General features: G+C 47.6%; 1 protein-coding gene across 1 annotated transcript; it reads right to left on the bottom strand.

Moving 5' to 3' along the window:
• Positions 1–2,732: 2,732 nt before the first annotated feature.
• Positions 2,733–18,828, bottom strand: LOC142358986 (uncharacterized). The gene is made up of 9 exons (XM_075411877.1): positions 18,804–18,828; positions 18,722–18,769; positions 18,332–18,466; positions 16,930–18,085; positions 13,430–13,544; positions 7,515–7,700; positions 5,232–5,341; positions 4,387–4,577; positions 2,733–3,119 (listed from the first exon to the last, which is right to left on the bottom strand). Exons 1-4 carry the CDS (start codon positions 18,826–18,828, stop codon positions 17,610–17,612), a joined length of 684 nt encoding a protein of 227 aa, XP_075267992.1. The 3' UTR covers positions 2,733–3,119; positions 4,387–4,577; positions 5,232–5,341; positions 7,515–7,700; positions 13,430–13,544; positions 16,930–17,609.
• Between the last annotated feature and the right edge of the window lie 75 nt (positions 18,829–18,903).

Below are 18,903 nucleotides of genomic sequence, written 5' to 3' on the forward strand. Positions count from 1 at the left end.
AGAAGGACGAGAAATAATTTTAAAAAACAGCAAAAGGAACAAAAGCGGGTCTAAAAAGAAAATTTAAAAAGCGAGGGGATTAGGGAAATAAAGGGAAAAATGAACAAACAGAACAGCAAACTAAAAGAAACAGAGAGAGAAAACTTACAAAGCGAGGGTGCTAAGGAAACACAGGAAATAAATTAAATACGAGGACAGGGAGATAAACGCAGCAACCGGGATAAAATTATACGGAACGTTATAAAAGAAATTAAGGAAACAAACCAAAATTTAAAGAGCGATGGGAAATTATACCGAGATGTAAAAAGAAACAAAATCTAAAAAGCAATGGCGCTAAGGAAACCTGAGAAAACATAATTAAAATGTAAAGGCGGCGAATGACAGAAAGGTACGAAATTTAAAAAATGACAGAGATGAGGGAAATAAAGGGGAAAAAATTAAAAATTATGGAAAGCAAACTAAAACAGAGACGTAGAAAATCTAAAAGGAAAGGGCGCTAAGGAAAGAGAATGAATAATTAAAAATAAAGACATCGAAGGGAAAAAAGCAGACGTAGAACGCTCGGATACGAGGGGCATGAAGAATATAAAGGGAAAAACTAAAAAAATAGAGACAGCAACCTGAAAAAGCCTGAGGAAGAAAACTTAAAAAACAACAGCTCTAAGGAAACACAACAAATATTTTAAAGAAATAACAGCACAATCAAGACAGTAAACTGGGATAAATGAATTAAATTTTAAAAGTGGGGGGGATTAGGGAAATAAATAGAAAAAAATAAAAAGAAACATTGGCAAACTAAAATGGAGATGCAGAAAGTAAATTTAAAAAGCCATGGTGCCAACGGATGAGGAGACAAAATAATTAAAAAATAAATACAGAAATGAAATAAAAATAAAAATTTTTAAAAGCCCCGGGAGTAAGAGAGGAAAGAACTTAAAAACAAAAAGACCAAACTAAAAGGCAGCATTGTGGTTTAGTCCCTGCTGGTGACAACCAACCACACAGTTGCTCTCTCCCACCCCCGGTGGCACAGGGAGGAGAGTCGGAAGGAAAAGGCAAAACGCGTGGGTTGCGATAAAAACAGTTTAACAGAACAGCAAAGGGAGAAGAAAGATAACAACTATTACCGATAAAAAGTATATACGGCATGCTATGTTCTCGCCGCCCAATGCTCACCTTCCTCATGACTAGCAAATCCCCCTCCTTCAGCCAGCTCGCCCCCTTAAATAACAAGTGTGACATCACACGGTACAGAATGTCCCGTTCAATCGGCTGGTTTCGGTTTGCCAGACCCGCTTGTTGTGAACATTAGCGCTGGCCCAGCTGAACCCAGGAGGTAGACTTCAAAAACAAATTTTAAAATTGACAATGTAGAGGACAGATGGGAAAAAAGCAGACAATAGAGACAGAAAAATACATGAACGTGAACACAGAAACAAAAATTCAAAAGTGAAGACATGGAGAGAGGAAAAAATTTTAAAACAGCAAAAAAAACTAAATAGCTAAGAGAAATGGAAAGAAAATTACAAAAGTGACCATGTACAGGACAGACGAGAACAAACTGAAAAAGAAAGGTGGCGAACTGGGTAATAATAGACTAGGAAAGAAAACGTAAAACCAACATGGTACCGGGCAGACGAGAAACCATTAAAAAACAGGGAGACACATCTTGATAAAAGCAGACCTAGGACAAAAATTTTACAGGAGACGGGATACGGGAAACAGGAAAAAATTAACAAAGGGAGAGACAATGAGATAAAAGCACTCCTAGAAACAAAATTTCAAAACTAATAGGAATGCGCAAGTGAACAACTGAAAAACAGGGACGGCGAGGTAGATAAAAGTAGACACAGAAAGATTAGTTTAAAAGCGACTGGATTAAGAAAATAAAAGAAAAATTAAAAATAGCGACAGCGAACTATAATGGAGACATAAAAAAAATTATAACTGACAGGGTACATGACAGACAAGAAAGAATTAAAACTAGGGATGGGAGCTGGATAAAAGTAGACATAGATAGAAAATTGTAAAGGTGACGGTGCTAAGGAAAAACAAGAAAACTAAAAACCAAAACCAGCAAGTGGGATAAAAATAAACACAGAAAGGGTATTTTGAAAAAATAATTGAGACAATAAAGGAAAAAAAAAAAAGAAAAATACAGACGGTGAAGTAAAACTGTCCTGGGTTCGGCCAGGACAGGGTTAATTTTCACCAGGAGCCAGGAGGGGACACAGCCGGGCAGGCTGACCCAACCTGGCCAAACAGAACAGGGTAGTCCATACCACGTGCCGTCACACTGGGTTCTGGTTGGGGGGACCTGGGCGGCGGGAAGTCAGTCGAGGCTCGGATGCACGCGGCAGCGGGTGGTGAGAGTCCCTCTGTGCATCCTTCTATTTGTTTTGTGTATTCTCCCTATCGGTATTGTTGTGGTTACTGTTCCCTTTGTTTGATGTTCTGTTAGAACTGCCCTTATCCCGACCTATGCGTTTTTGCCTTTTTCTTTCTATTGTCCTCCCCAGCCCAGCGGGGAGAGGGGTGGCAGAGCAGCCGCGTGGCCCTATTGTTGCCAGCTACAGCCAAACTATAACAAAAATGCAGACAATGAAATGACATTTCAAAAGCAAATGTGTAAAGGACAGATGAGAAAAAAAAAATACAGACAGCGAACTGGAAAAAAGATGACATTGACATGCGGAAAACAGACTCCACGATCTGTGAGATCATAAAGTAGGTACGTTTATTCGGTGACGGGCGGCACGGGGGTAGCCCCACCAAAGTCGTGCGTGCCGGACAGTAACTTGCTTCTTCAATTTATACAGTCAAATATTATATATTTATCAAACTCCCAGTCCACCTATACATATGCATGACTTATCCCTGCTTCGTATTAAAATCCGTTCCAAAGCATCATTTCCATAGACTCCTCCCAGCTGCGCTTGTGCAGTGCCTCCTGGTGGTGGTCATAGGGAGTCCCAAGATGAAGGCTCATCCTCTTCGTCGCGGTGTTTGCTGATTGACTTTTGTTTCTGGCCAAACTCAGTTCTCTTCTAGCTTCCATCCAAACCGCAAGGTCAGTCTTAGCTGGTTCTAGGCGACTCCCCAGCCTTACCAGGAACTACCTGCCTTGTAAGGAAATGCAAGACTCTGCCTCAGTTAATTTACACAATAGATAAGCACTGTCAGTTCTCTGCACAGCAACTATCAGGCCGTGCTGCTTCTACTAAATTCCTTACCTATTAGGCAAGTCTGCTTCTAATAAAATCCCTTTAACCCCTTCCTTAAACATAGAAAATATTAAAAGTGACAGGAATTACGAAGATAAAGGAAAAAAGTTTAAAATTAACGATAGTAAACAAAATAAACAGAAACATAGAGAATAAATTTTAAAAGCGATGGGGATTAAGAGAGGAAAAGATGAAAAAAGAGAAACAGAAAGCTACGTAAAATCAGATGTAAACAAAAATTAACATCCATCAGATTAAGAGAGAAAAAATTACAAAATAAGGATGACAAACTAAATAGAGACATAGCAAGTATATTACAAAAGCAACAGGGCACACGGTGCGCAGAAAAGAAATAAAATATAGGGATAGGGAGCTTGACAACAGCAGACACCAAAGTTGAAAACCCAAGGGTTTAAGGGGGGGTAAGAATTAAAAGATAGGGAGACCAAATAAATAAATGAAGACCCGGACAGAAAATTTAAACAGAGAGGGCGCTACTGAAATGCGAGGAATAATTTTTAAAAGACAGCAAATGGAAAAAAGGGAGGTGTAGCAAGAATATTTTAAAAGCAATAGGGAACTAAAGCAGCCCAAGACTACAGCTCCCAGCACGCCGCGAAAGGCACCTTCCCCTCTGCCCGAGCTGGCTGGGACACCGCGCCCCACCTGCCGGCGGCTCCGACGGGGTGCCACACCCCCACCGCTAGTCACCTCCGACGCAGTACCCAGCAGGCCCCCCACAGGCGCTGCTGCCCTCCTGGGGGCTTTCCCCAAGACCCGCCGGTCGGGGTCACCCCCCCTACCCACCCAGTCCCGGTCACTTTCTCTTTTGCAGCAGCCGGAGCTCGGCGATGGTTCCAGTCCTCTCTCGGCTCGCACTGGCCCCTCCGCAGCCACCCGGGGCACGGCAGCACCAGCACACCCACCGGCAGCCACCAAATTAAAGGGAGGGGCCGTCGCCATCAGCCCCGCTGCCCGCACCTGGGGCTTCTCCATCCTCTGCCCATAGCTGGAGCCCAGTAGGAACAGGGGGCCATCTCCCACGCCACAAAGTGAGTCTCTTCCTCCCCTGGGGTCCCTTGCACCCCTCATCCCATGCAAAGGAAGCACAAACACAGGCAAGAAGGCAAAAGAGACAATGGGTGTTTATTCAGTCACGCACCGAATGAGTCTGGGGAACCGGTCTGCTCCGAGTCTCGGTGCCCCCGACGCTCTCCCTGCCCCTCTGACACCTCGGCAGTCCTTCCCGGAGCTGCACCCATCGGTCCAGCAGAGAACAGTCGGTCAGTCGGCTCCTGGAGCCACACTCTGCTGGGCAGGGGCTGCCAAAAATGAGAAGCAGGGTGCAGGCTGCTACAAGAGAGGAGAAAAATGACAGGTGGCTGGACAGGGGCGGTGTAACGAGAAAGCACGAAGCAGGGAAAAGGACAGCGAAAGAAGAATGGGGACAGGCAGTCCCACAGAGATGGAGAAAGAAGCAGCATGGAGACAGGAAAAGCAGCAGCAGAAGAAAGAAAAAGGAGCAGGACACAGACCAAAAATGAAGAACGGGGAGCAGGAAGGAGATGCCAAAAAAAAAAACAAACCTGCAGCATGACAGAGGAAAAAAGAATAGCGGCAGGGACCTGGACAAAGAGAGATGAGGAAATAGAATAGAATAGACATGGAGAAAGCAGTAGATCTGTGAAGTTCTACGGAGCCGAGAAGGAAGGCCTCGAATCAAGGGACCAGGAGCCAGACAGAGAGCACCAAAGCAAAAATACTGACAGGCTATGGGACAGAAAAGGAGGAAAGCAATACTAGTAACAGAGAGCTGCACAGAAAGAAGGGAAGAAGGAAAAAAAGACCAAGAGGGAGGACCTAAACGATGAGGACAAGTCAGAGACAGATGGAGAAAGAAGGTACACAAGAGCAGAAAAAAATAAATAATCGTAGCAATGTGAGAAAGAGAGGGAGCCAGGGGAGGGCCCAGGATACAGAAGAGGGGTGACAGGGCCCCGGACTCACTGCAGCTCTCGGTCTCGGGGCTGCCGGGAGACTTGGACACTTCAGATGCTTCCCTCTCCTTCTCTCTTCCCTTCTTCTTCTGTAATTCCAGTCGTTTGGCTCTCCTCCACCTGAGAGAAAATGCATGTAGGTGTCTTAGAGCTCATATGAGACGCGGCTTCCTAGACAAGAAGCCTCACTGCACACTATATGCAGGAACAGGACAGAGAAAGAGAGAGAATATGATGAGTGGGAAGCAGAACACACGGATTGAGAGAGAGCTTGAATCAGAGGAATAAACAAGGCAGGAAAGAGAAATACAGGGAAGAAGCCGGAAGAAAAGGGCCTTTCTGGACTCTACTCGCACCCCCCCGGCCTCCCACCCCTTTCCAGCCTCCTATTTGTCTGGCCTCTACTCTCACCCCTGGCCTCCCACCCCTTTCCGGCCTCCTTTTTTTTTCTGGCCTCTACTCCCCCCTCCTCGGCCCGCCCCCCCCCCCAGTCTCCCCCCCTCATCAGCCTCCTACCACCCACTTTGCTGGCCTCTACTTAATTCAGCTTCCCACCCCTCTGCAACCTCCTACCTCTTTCCGGCCTCCACTCCCCGCCTCCCAGCTTCCAATGCTTTTTCAGCCTCCCACCCCCGTCCCACGGAGTGCATGACGCACTGACAGAGAGAGAACAGGGAACACGAAAAAAGGTACTAAGGAACAAAGAAAGGGTCAGACGACGAAGGGGGTGGTTAGGGTTGGAACGCCGACACAAACCAGCAAGGGGCCAGAGGACAGCGAGAGAGGAAGAGAAGAAAGGGCTGCTGGGAAGCAGGACAGAGAAGGAGAGAAAGGCAAAAAGAGAGAGCCGGATGGACAGGGAGGTACACTAATAAACAACCAGACAGGCAGCAGGATAGAGAGACGGGAAAATCGGGGACAGGAAGCAGGACAGAGGGACGGCGAGAGGAAACAAGGGCCAGGGAGCAGGACAGCAGTGGATAAAGAAGCACTGGGGCAGTAGGATAGACAAAGAGGGAAGGAAAGGCCAAAAGAAGGACAGGGAATAATAGCGAAGGGAGAGAAGGACAAGGAGCGGGACAGATTGTAAGAGAAAGACAGGGACAGGGAGCGGGACAAGGTGATACTGAGAAAGAAAAAGGGAACAGGGAGGCAGATTAAAGTGAAAGACAGGCAAAAATAAGAGATGGGGGAGCAGGTCAGAGACGGAGGGGGAAAAGCCTCGGCTGGGCAGCAGGGAAGAAGGGGGGGAAAAAAAAACACTGGGCTGCGGGACAGAGAGGGAGGAATTAAAAAACAGACACAGGGAGCAGGACAGAATGACACAAAAAAGGGACAGAGAGCAGAACAGCATTGGTGAGGGGAAAACAACCGTGATGTGCAGTGGGAGAGAGGTATGGAGAAAGAAAGAAATACCGAGGAAGAGAGAAAGGAAAGAAGGGGCAGCTAGCTGCACAAGGGGATAGAGAAAGAAAGGATGGCAGAGCAAATGGCGCACAGAAAGGCAGAGAAAGCAGTGAGAGGAAGCACGGCACAAGGACAGCAAGAGGAAAAAGGAAAGGGACAGGAATCTGTACAGAGACGGAGGAAAAAAACCAGCGGGGACACAGGAAAAGACACAGAAAGAGCAAGGCACAGAAAGATAGATCAGGACAGCGGCAGGATGGAGATGGAGGAAAAACTCTGGATGGTCAACAGGACACAGAGGAATAGGAATACGGGCAGGGAGTTAGACAGAGGGATAGAGACGGCACAGGATGCGAGACAGAGCGACACACCAGAATAACGATAACGAGAGAGAAAGACACGGACTGTGAGAAGCATGTAGTGTGTCAGAAAAAAAGAGCAGTATATTAGGAGCCCTGCAAAGAGACAGAATATGGAGAAAAAAACAAAGGGGGCCAAGGAGCAGCACAAAGGGTCAGAGAGAGTAACAGATGAAAAGAAGGAATGATGGGGACAGTGAGATATGTGATGAAAAAAACCAGCGGCAGTGAGCTAGACACAAGGATACAGAGAGAAAGAGAAGGAAGGAGGAGGAAGAGGAATAAGAAGGCAGGGACAGGGAGTAGCACGTACAGGAGCAGAGGAGAACATCAGCAGGGAACAGGGCAGAGAAAATGTGGAGGGAGAAAAAGAGGGAGAGGAAGGAGGACGCAAACATAAACAGAAGACAGGAGGTAGGAGGAAGAAAAAAAAAAAAAAATCATAGCACTGTAGGAAAGAGAGGGGGCCATGGGTGGGCTAAGGATGCAGAAGAGGGTCAACAGGGCCTCAAGGGCCCGGGACTCACCGCAGCTCTCGCTCTCAGCACTGCCGGGAGACTCTGCCGCTTCAGACGCTTCTCTCTCCTTCTCTCCTTCCTTCCTCTTCCCTAAGTCCGGTGACTTGGCTGTCCTCCACCCAAGAGAAAACGTACACGTCTTGCAGCTCTTACGAGATGAGGCTCCCTAGACACACAGCCTCACTCTCCGACGTACTATGCACAGGAATAGGACAGAGGGAAAGAGAGAGAGAGCATGGTGAGCGAGCAGCAGAACAGACAGATCAAGAGGGAATCACAGATTCGTGGAGGTTGGAAAAGACCTGTAAGATCATCAAGGCTAACTGTCAACACAACAACATCATGCCTGCTAAACCACGCCCTGAAGTACCGTATCTACATATTTTTCGAATACCTCCAGGGATAGTGACTCCACCGCGTCCCTGGGCAGCCTGTTCCAATGCTTCACAACTTTCAGTTATGAAATTTTACCTAATCTCCAATCTAAACCTCCCCTGATGCAACCTGAGGTCATTTCCTCTTGTCCAATCGCTAATTACTTGGGAGAAGAGACCAACATCCACTTCACTACAACCTCCTTTCAGGTAGCTGTAGAGAGCAATAAGGTCTCCCCTCTGCCTCCTCTTCTCCAGACTAAACAACCCCAGTTCCCACAGCCACTCCTCGCAAGACCTGTTCTTTAGAGCCCTCACCAGCCTCGTTGCTCTTCCCTGGACACGGTCCAGCAATGCAGCGTCCTGCTTGTACTGAGGGGTCCAAAACCAAACACAGTACTCGAGGTGCCGCCTCACCAGTGCTGAGTACAGGGGCATGATCACTGCCCTACTTCAGCTGCCCACCCTATTCCTGATACAAGCCAGGATGCCCTTGGCCTTCTTGACCACCTGGGCACACTGCTGGCTCATGCTTAGCCAGCTGCCAACCCACTCCAAGATACTTTTCTGCCAGGCAGCTCTCCAGCCACTCTTCCCCAACCCTATATCATTGTATGGGGTTGTTCTGACCCAAGGGCAGAACTCAGCACTTGAACCTCACGCAATTCTCCTCGTCCCATTGATCCAGTCTGTCCAGATCCCTCTGCAGAGCCTTCCTACCCACAAGCAGATCGACACTCCCACCCAGCTTGGTGTCATCTGCAGACTTACTGAGGAGCACTCAATCCGCTCAGCCAGATCACTGATAAAGGTATTAAACAAGACTGGCCCCAAAATGGAGCCCTGGGAAACTACATGCGCGACCGGCCACCAGCTGGATTTAACTCCATTCACCACCACTCTCTGCGCTCGGCCCGAAAAATTTCATCGGAGGAATAAAGAGGGCAGAAGGGAGAGAAAAAGACAGGGAACAAGCCAGAGGGACAGGGGCGGGAGGGGGGGACACACAGGTCAGGACAAAGAGGTGGAGAAAGACAAAAAAAAAAGTTACGGGCTGCAGGATGAGAAAAAAGGCCAAGGAACAGGACAGAGGGGAGTAACGGGACAGTGAGCTGAACAGGGGCATATAGCGAGAAACGAAGGGCCAGGCAGCACTATGGAGAGATACAAAGAGTTACAGGGAGAATGGAGGACAGAGAGAATAAGAGAAAAGGGACAGCAAGCGGCACAGAGATGGAGAAAGAAATGCTGGCGACAGAGAGATGAGGAGGAGAGCAACTGGACGGAGGCAGAGAGAGGGAGAAAGGAAGGAAAAAATAGCTATGAGTAAAAGGGCAGAGGGACAAGGAAAAGACAAGAGGAAGGATAGAGCGACAGACAGAAAGATACTGTGAAGTAGAGAGCAACAGGGAGCAGGATGCTGGGATAGACCGCAAACAAGAGCAACAGAGAGAATGGTAGATCCTGGGACAAGAACATTGACTAGAGAGCTGCTGGCATGAACTTACCTCACCCTGGAGATACGATGAGCCAGAAGCAGTGGCCGATTGCTCCAGAGCCCCTTCAGACCTAGCTGTTCATGCAGATGCTGGGGCCAGCAATACCCATTTGGTCTGATTTAAAAAGGACGTGTTTAACAGCATCGCCAGCACGCCTGGATAACTGGAACGTGCCCTACCCAGCAATGTATTCATACTTCCTTGCTTCACAAAAAGGCCAAAAAGGGGTGGGAGGCTGCAAAGGGGTGGAAGGGCAGGGGGAGCAAGTAGACGCCAGAAAATTTGGAGGCCAAAATGGGTTGGGAGCGCAGAGCGCAAGTAGAAGCCAGAAGAAAATGGAGGCTGAAAAGGCGTGGGAGATCAAAAACTGGTCAGAGGCCAGAAAAACTGGAGGCTGAGAAGGCGTAGGAGGCCGGAGGGCAAGTAGAGGCCATAAAAAAAGTGGAGGGTGCAAAGGGCTGGGAGGCTAGTGGGTGCATAGAGGCCAAAAAGGGGTGGGAGGCCAGAGGGCAACTAGAGGCCAGAAAAAGTGAAGGCCAAAAAGGAGTGGGAGGCCAGGGGGAGCAAGTAGAAGGAAGAAAAAAAAAGCTTAGGCTGAAAAGGGGTGGGAGGCCATCAAAATTGGAGGTCGGTATTTTCAGACAGCTCTCTTCCTTCCTCTTCCTTTATATGCTACATATTAAGGAGGCCCTGCCTCTTTTCACGTGGATCTCAAAGTGAAGAGCTCATGCGCCGGAACTTCAGTGTACCCTGTCTCGCCTTCAGAAGCAAGGAGTCCAGACGTCAGATGGCCAGGTTTAAGTAGCGGAGCACAATTATGTCACAAAAAGACGGGGTGGGAAGGAATAAAAGGCACTCTTTTCTCCACGAACAGAGTATCGCATTGAGATTGGGAATCACAATAATTTCCAGAAGTTTTGTGGAGAAAAAAGGATGGGATCCCAAGACAGCAAGTCAACCCCAACAGCTGCAGGAGAGAGGATGTGTGAACGACATCAGCTGCCGTCAGAAAGCAAACAGCCCAAGGGATGGGGTGGTAGGAGCACCAAGAGAAGAGGAAGCGCTTACAGGAACCAAGATTGGACCTAGAGCAGAGAGAATAAGAGGAAAAGGACAGGGAGCAGGGCAGACATGGAGAATGAAACGTTGGCGACAGAGACAGGAGGAGAGCCACTGGACGGAGGCAGAGAGATGGAGAAAGTAAAATGTAATGATGCAAGCCAGAGGGACAAGGAAAAGACAGGAGGAAGGACAGAGTGAGAGAGAAAACAGGTGATGGACAGGACGCCATAAAGAAAGATACTGTTAAAGAGAGCGCAAAAGCGAGCAGGATGCTGGAACAGACAGCAAACGACAGCAACAGAGAGAACAGCAGCGAGGCGGAGCATCACAGAAAACAGAGGGATTCAGTGCAAGACCGAGGGGTGAAGCGATAAATAATAGGGCCGAAGAGCAGGACAACAGAAGAGAGACACAGAGAAGGGGACACATAAGACAACCGCAAATTGAGAGGGAGAAGAGCACAGAGGGTCACAGAGAAAAACAGAGGGATGGCAAAAGAGAAAAACAAGATGAGGGAGGAGGACTGAGGAGCAGAGACAAAAAGGCACAGGGAAAAGGACAGACATGGAGAAAACAAGCAAAGACGGGAGGCAGAACAAAGGTCAAAATGACAAGGACGGGGAGTGGAACAAAGGGATGGAGGAGGAAAGAACAGCGACGGGCTGCAGCATAGATGAAGAGAGAGAAGAAAAGCAAGAAGAGCAAGAGAAGAAAATGACAGAAGGGTGTAGACAGAAAGACTGGGACATGGACACGTACAGGGGGGGCCCGAGGGACACACACATCAGAAGGGTAGAAAGGAAGAGAGAGGGACGGGGAGCAAGACAGTGCGATAGAGCGAGACGGAGGGAGTGCGGTCCAAGGATATGAAAACAGAGGTACGGGGAAGAGGAAAGAATCACAGCAAGAGAAAGGCGAGGGTGGGGAGCAGGAAAGAGGCAGAGAATGAAAAAACAGCCACGGGCAGAACAACAGAAACAGAGAATAAAAAAATACTTCCACACACCAGGACAGAGGGATAGAGCAACGGTAGGGTGGGGGTGGGGAAATCAACATGGAGAAGTGTTTCGGTTTCGGCTGCCGCCGGCAACAAAAGCGCCACGCGGCCGCCCCTCCCCCCGCCGGCGTGCGGAGGAGAATGAAAAGAAAGAGGCAGAAACTGGTGGGTCGGGATAAGGGCAGTTTAACAGAACAGCAAACAGAGGGAAAACAGGAACAACAACGATACAAATAAGGAGAAAACACAACAACGAACCGTACAGACAGCTGCTCTCCCGAAACAGGACCGACGCTGCGCCCCCCCAAGCCGCGAGTGCCTTCCCGCCGCGCCGCCCCCCCCCCCCCCCAGAACCCCGCGTGACGTCACATGGTATGGAATACCAGGCTCTATTTGACCAGGTGGGGTCAGCCCCCACCCCCCGGCTGTGCCCCTTCCTGGAGTCTGGTGAAAATTAACCCTGTCCTGGCCAAACCCAGGACAAGAAGGACAGGTAACACACAGCAGGACACCGGGGGAGTGAGAGGGAGGGAACACGGAGCAAGGCAGAGGAATGAAGAGCAAAAAAACTCCAACAAACAGAAAGCAAACTGGACAGAGATAGGCAGCAGTACAAAGAACTGGAGAAAGAAAAAACAGGGATAAGGACAGGGACAGAGAGGCAGAGAGAGGAACGGGGATCAAGACACTGGGATAAAAATGGGGAGCACGCCATGACCAAGGCACTGCGCACGTGCCACATGCTGACGGCACACGGGAGGGCCAGACCCTGCGCAGAATGCCGGGCTGAAGTACCACATTGCGGCTGGGGGAGGCGGCGGCGCTGCTGCGGTTCTGTGCAGTGCCAGTGCTGCGAGACCTCGCTTCGCACCCGAGGCGGCCGCAGCGTTTCATTACCGGAAGCAGCGGTGAGCACGGTGGCAGCGCCCTGCAGCACCATTACTGGTGGGCGGCAGCACAAAATGCGTTGATCTGCGTCGCGTGCCACAAATTAAAAAGTAGCGACGGTGAACTAAAGCGGAGACATGGAAAGAAAATCTGAAATGCAATAGCACTGAGGAAAAATGAGAAAGAATAATTCAAAAATAAAGGCACCAAAGGAGATAAAATTAGAAACTATACAAGCAATAGAGATTAGGGAAATAAAGGGGGAAAATTCGAGAATAGGAACAGTAATCTAAAACAGCAGACACACAGAAGGAGAATCTAAACAGCAAGTTTGCTGATGACACCAAACTGGGAGGTGTGGTAGACACACCGGAAGGCTGTGCTGCCATTCAGTGTGACCTGGATAGGCTGGAAAGTTGGGTAGAGAGGAATCTGATGAGGTTCAACAAAGGCAAATGCAGGGTCCTGCACCTGGGGAGGAACAACCCCATGCATCAGTACAGGCTTGGGGTGGACCCGCTGGAGAGCCGCTCTGTGGAGAGGGACCTGGGTGTCCTGGCGGACGACAGGTTAACCATGAGCCAGCAGCGTGCCCTGGCTGCCAAGAAAGCCAATGGGATCCTGGGGTGCATCAAGAAGAGTGTGGCCAGCAGGTTGAGGGAGGTTCTCCTTCCCCTCTACACTGTCCTGGTGAGGCATCCTCTGGAGTACTCTGTCCAGTTCTGCGCTCCCCAGTTCAAGAAAGATGAAGAGCTACTGGAAAGAGTCCAGCGGAGGGCTACGAGGATGGTGAGGGGACTGGAACATCTGCCCTACGAGGAGAGGCTGAGGGAGCTGGGCTTGTTCAGCCTGGAGAAGAGAAGGCTGAGAAGGGACCTAATAAATGCTTATAAATATCTGAAGGGTGGGTGTCAGGAGGACGGGGCCAAGCTCTTTTCAGTGGTGCCCTGTGACAGGACAAGGGGCAATGGGCACAAACTGAGGCACAGGAAGTTCCGTCTGAACATGAGGAAGAACTTCTTCCCTCTGAGGGTGACGGAGCCCTGGAACAGGCTGCCCAGGGAGGTTGTGGAGTCTCCTTCTCCGGAGATATTCAAAACCCACCTGGACGAGGTCCTGTGCAGCCTGCTCTGGGTGACCCTGCTTCGGCAGGAGGGTTGGACGAGATGACCCACAGAGGTCCCTTCCAACCCCGACCATTCTGTGTGATTCTGTGAAACTAAGAAAAGAGAAGAAATAAATCCAGTGCATGTGATATAAGCCAAAAAATTAAAAAACCACAGGGATTACGGAAACAACAGAAAAACATTTTAAATAGGGACCGTGAATTACAATCAAGAAGTTGAAAGAAAATTTAAACAGCGATGGCGCTAAGACGACCAGAAAAAAATTAACAAATAAACACAGCAAATAGGATAAAAGTAGACAGAACTTTTAAGAAGCAAAAGCAATTAGGGAGATAAAGAAAAAAGATTTTAAAATAGCAACAGCAAACTTAATATCGATTTTAAAACAAAGGGGGTGCACGACCGACAATTAAAAATAGGGATTAGCAGCTTCATACAAGTAGGCATACAAAGAAAATTTTCAAAGCAAAGTGGTTCACGGACAGACAGAAAAAAAAATTTAAAAATAGAGACAGTAAACTGGATAAAAGTTGACTAAATAAGAAAATTTAAAAAGAAAAGAGATGAAGAACAGAGAGGCCAAAAAAATTAAAAATAGGCTCAGCAAAGTAAAAAGATGAAATAAAATTTTAAAAGCGATAAAGTCGAAAACAGGCAGGAATGAATAAAACACACAGGCGGGGAACTGGTTAAAAGTAGACATAGGGAGAAAATTTAGAAAGCAATGGGGTACTGGCGGTACAGGTAAGAAGTTAAACATCGGGAGACGGAGCCTGACTGACGGCCCCAAGGTAGGGACGTTGGAAGAGCAACGCAATGCAGAGGGGGGCAAAAAGGCACAGGGCACTGGGTAGAAAGAGACCTAGAACTGCAGTTTTCCCAAGAAAGGGGGAAGAAGGCTGTGTGGGAAGAATGAAATAGTAACAGGTGGGGAGCCAGAAAGCGAGAGACATAGAAAGGAAATATAGAAAATGACAAGATACAGGGTGGTGTCGGCAGAAGAGCAAAAACTTCAGGGAGCTGGAGAGCCCAAAAAGGAGATGGAGACAAGGACAGGCACAGATCTGGAGAAGCGTGGCAGGGATGGGCCCAGACACACGACTCACCACAGCTCCTGGCACTGGCAGGAGACTTTCACTGCCCAGAGGTTTTTCTCTGTGCCTCTGCCACGTTCCTCCTCTGCCGACTGCCCGACCCTCACCTGCCCAGGAGCAGGTGGTGGGTGCCTTGATGCTTCTCTCCCACAGAGCTTCCCGGATCCATGGCAGCTCACGCGTGCAGCCGACAGAGGCACTGAGCTCCCAGAGCTGCGTGCTGGTGGTGCACTCTGTCAGGGATGGCTGGGAGCGATCCTTCCTCGCCGCGGGGACCGGCTGTTTCTTGCTGGAAGCAGCTGCCTGCCGAATCCCCTTCATCTCGCTCCTCAGCCAGCTCCTGCAGGCAGGCATGCCAGGGCAGCCCCCTTCCCAGACTGAGCCCCTTAGCACTGCAGGGCTGGGGCAGCCCTAGTAGGTGCAGCCTGTGAGGCTGGAGGCGGAGGACCTGGTCAGCCCTGCAGCCTTTTTAACACCTTGGCCCAACCCCATCCTCAACTCAGGTGTCCCACCTGGGCAGCTCCAGCCCACAGCTGGAGCCCATCTGAAACAGGGGCTGTTGCCCCACCCCAGCAGCACATCGCCCTCTCCCCCGGACCCCACTGCAGCCACTTGCTGTGGAAGAAATAGAAGGAAAATTTTGAAAAATTGGGACAGCGAACTAGAACGAGATGTAGAAAGAACATCTAAAAAGTGAGTGCGCTCAATAAAGAGAAGAAAATAACTGAAAATAAAGACTTTGAAGGGATAAAAGTAGGCATATGAAGAACATTTTAAAAGCGATAGGTATTAGGGAAGTAAAGGAAGAAATTGTGAAATACAGATAGCGAACAAAAACAGATGTAGAAAGAAAATTTAAAAAGCAAGGGCACTAAGGAAAGACAAAAAATAATTGAAAAATAAAGGTAGACAAATAAAGACTGCAAACAGGATAAAAGGTAGACAGAAAATTTTAAAAGCAATGGGGAGTAAGGAAATAAGGAAAAAACTTAAAAACAGAGACCGCAAACTAAAATGGAGACCTAGAAAGAAAATTTAAACGTCGATGGCACTAAGGAAAGACAAGAAATAGCTTTAAAAAAAAAAAGCAAAGGGAATAAAAGCAGGTCTATAGAGACAATTTTAAAACAAAAGGAGATAAGGGAAATAAACAGAAAAAATAAAATATAGGGACAGCAAACAGACCTAAGAAATGTAATAGGCGAGGGCACAAATCAAAGACAAGAAATAACTAAAATAGACATCAAAGGGAAAAAATTTAAGCACACAGAAACAACATTCTGAAAGCGAGTGTGCTTAGGAAAATTAAGGGAAAAAATAAAATAGGGATAGCAAACAGATGTAGAAAAAAAATTTTAAAAGCAGCAGAACTACAGAAAGACAAATATTTAAAAGAAATAAGAGCAAAATAAAGAAAACAGTGAACTGGGTAGATGTATATAATATAAAAAGGAATGAGGATTAGGGAAATACAGGGAAAAAACAAATAGGCACAGCAAACTAAAAGATGGAGAAAGAAAACTTAAAAAGCAAAGGCACTAAGACAAGAAATAATTAAAACACAAGGACAGTGAAATAAAGACAACAAATGGGATAAAAGTAGACAAAATTTTAAATTAAATGGGGATTAAGGAAATAAGCAAAAATTAAAATAGTGATGAGGAATTACATCAACACATAGAAAATCTAAAAAGCTATGCCATTAAGGAAAAATGAGACTCATTTAAAAATAAAGACAGTGAATGAGATAAAAGTGGAAAATTTTAAAAACAAAGAAGATTAGACAACTAAAGGGAAAAACTAAAAAATAAGGACAGCCAACTAAAAGGGATGGAGAAAGAAAATTTCAAAGTGATGGCACTAAGGAAACAAGAAATACTTTAAAAAATAACAGCAAATTAAAAAACGAACTGGGATAAAAGTGTAAAATTTACAAAGGAAAGGAGGATTAGGAAAACAAAGAGGAAAAAATAAAGAAATGGCAGCAAACAAAAAAGGAGACATAAAAAGGAAATTTTAAAAGCGATGGCACTAAGATATAAGAAGACAAAATAATGAAAAAAATAAAGTGAGCAAATGATATAAAAGTGGAAATTTTTAAAAGCCAAGGAATTAAGAGAGGAAAGAACTACAAAACAGCAACAGCAAACAAAAATGCAGTATTGTGGTTTAGCCCCAGCAGGCAACAAAGAACCATGTGGTTGCTCTCTCACCCTCCTCCCACCCCCAACGGGATGGGGAGAAGAATCAGAAGGAAAAGGCAAAAACTTGTGGGTTGGGATAAACACAGTTTAACAGGACAGCAAAGGGCAAAGAAAATACCAAGAATAATACTGATTTAAAACAAATATATATATATATACACACACACACGCACACATACAGTGTAATTTTCTCACAGCCCAGTGCTCAGCTTGCTCCCAAGTAGCAAATCTCCCTGCTCCAGCCAGTTCCCCAATTTAAATACCAAACATGATGTCACACGGTATCAGATATCACATTTGACTGGCTAGTTTGAGTCAGCCAAAATGGCTTCTTGGGAAATTAACTCTATTCCAGCTGAACCCAGTCACACAGACAGACAATAAATTTTAAGAAGCGACAGCAGTAATGGAAAGAGCAGAAATTATTAAAAAATAAAGACAGTAAACAGGATAAAAGTAGGCATAGAAAGAGTAATTAAAAAGCAAGGGCACTAAAGAAAAACAGGAAGCAGTTAAAAAAGACAGCGAAGGGAATGGAAGTAGACAAAGAAAGAGCACTTACAATCGATAGCCATTAGGGAATTAAAGGAAAAAACTAAAGTAGAGACAGTATACTAAAACAGAGATCTAGAGAGAAAAATTAAAAAGCAAAGGCACTAAAGAAAGACAAGAAATAATGAAAAAAAAAAAGGAAAGGGAATAAGCGAGGCAGACAAAAAACATATAAAGAGGATTAGGTATTAGTGAAATCGGATTATCATTGCGGCGGTGTTACGGTGGCCGCAGAATCACAGAGGCCTTGGCATCATCATCGCATCGCAGAATCACAGTGTTAGGGGTTGGAAGGGACCTCTGTGGGTCATCTCGTCCAACCCCCCTGCCGAAGCAGGGTCACCCAGAGCAGGCTGCACAGGACCTTGTCGATGCAGGTCTTGAATATCTCCAGAGAAGGAGAAACCACAACCTCCCTGGGCAGCCTGTTCCAGGGCTCCGTCACCCTCAGAGGGAAGAATTTCTTCCTCCTGTTCAGCTGCAACTTCCCATGCTTCAGTTTGTGCCCGTTGCCCCTTGTCATGTCGCTAGGCACTACTGAAAAGAGACTGGCCCCATCCTCCCAACACCCACCTTTAAGATATTTATAAGCATTTATAAGGTCCCCTCTCAGCCTTTTCTCCAGGCTAAACAAGACCAGCTCCCTCAGCCTCTCCTCGTAGGAGAGATGCTCCAGTCCCCTCATCATCCTCGTAGCCCTCTGCTGGACTCTCTCCAGTAGTTCCTCATCTTTCTTGAAGTGGGAAGCCCAGAACTGGACGCAGTACTCCAGATGGGGCCTCACTACGGCAGAGAAGAGGAGAAGGAGAACCTCCCTCTAGCTGCTGGCCACACTCTTCTTAATGCACCCCAGGATCCCACTGGCCTTCTTGGTAACCAGGGCACACTGCTGGCTCACGGTCAACTGGTCATCCACCAGCACACCCAGGTCCCTCTCCACAGAGCCACTATCCAACAGGTACGCCCCGAGCCTGTACTGGTGCATGGGGTGGCACAAAAGCAGCAGTAACAAGTAGGCAGCGGCCTCACCACGATAGCAGCAGCAGCGATGTAATGGCAGAACATAACTGCAAGACAACAAAGACTTGACTGGCACAATGGCCAGGAAGATATGCACTTGAAACTCTCCGGAGGGCTGCCAAAGCTCCTGCTGATCAGGAAAACCTATGGAGACATTGAAACCCACAGAACAGAAGATAAAAAACAGAGAAGGAAAATACCGTGCCCAGACACTCCTGTTCTGAAAACAAACCCACACCCTTTCCACGCCCAAAGGGGCCCGCTCCTGCACAGCCCTCTCCCCTGCGCTAGCTTTACAAGCCCTCCCCCTGCAATTCACAACCGTGGTCCCCTCCCTCCAGTCCCTCAGCTTAGCTTTCAGGGGGCCAGGGGTCTGACTCCATCCTCGACAAAAAGCACCTTGGCTAACCGGGATGCTCCCGCTGTCGCCTGCTTCCGTTTTGTCATCTGAAAAGCAAAACGAGGAGACGACAACACAGACGACACACAGGGCTGACAGTAAGCATCACACTGGCCAACGCCGACCTCTTCCACAACCACCTCCTCCTCAGAAGCACCGGGGTGCTCCACTCACCTGCACA

The sequence above is a fragment of the Opisthocomus hoazin genome, unplaced genomic scaffold (genome assembly GCF_030867145.1).
Source record: "Opisthocomus hoazin isolate bOpiHoa1 unplaced genomic scaffold, bOpiHoa1.hap1 HAP1_SCAFFOLD_158, whole genome shotgun sequence".
In the NCBI taxonomy this organism is placed as follows: Eukaryota; Metazoa; Chordata; class Aves; order Opisthocomiformes; family Opisthocomidae; genus Opisthocomus; species Opisthocomus hoazin.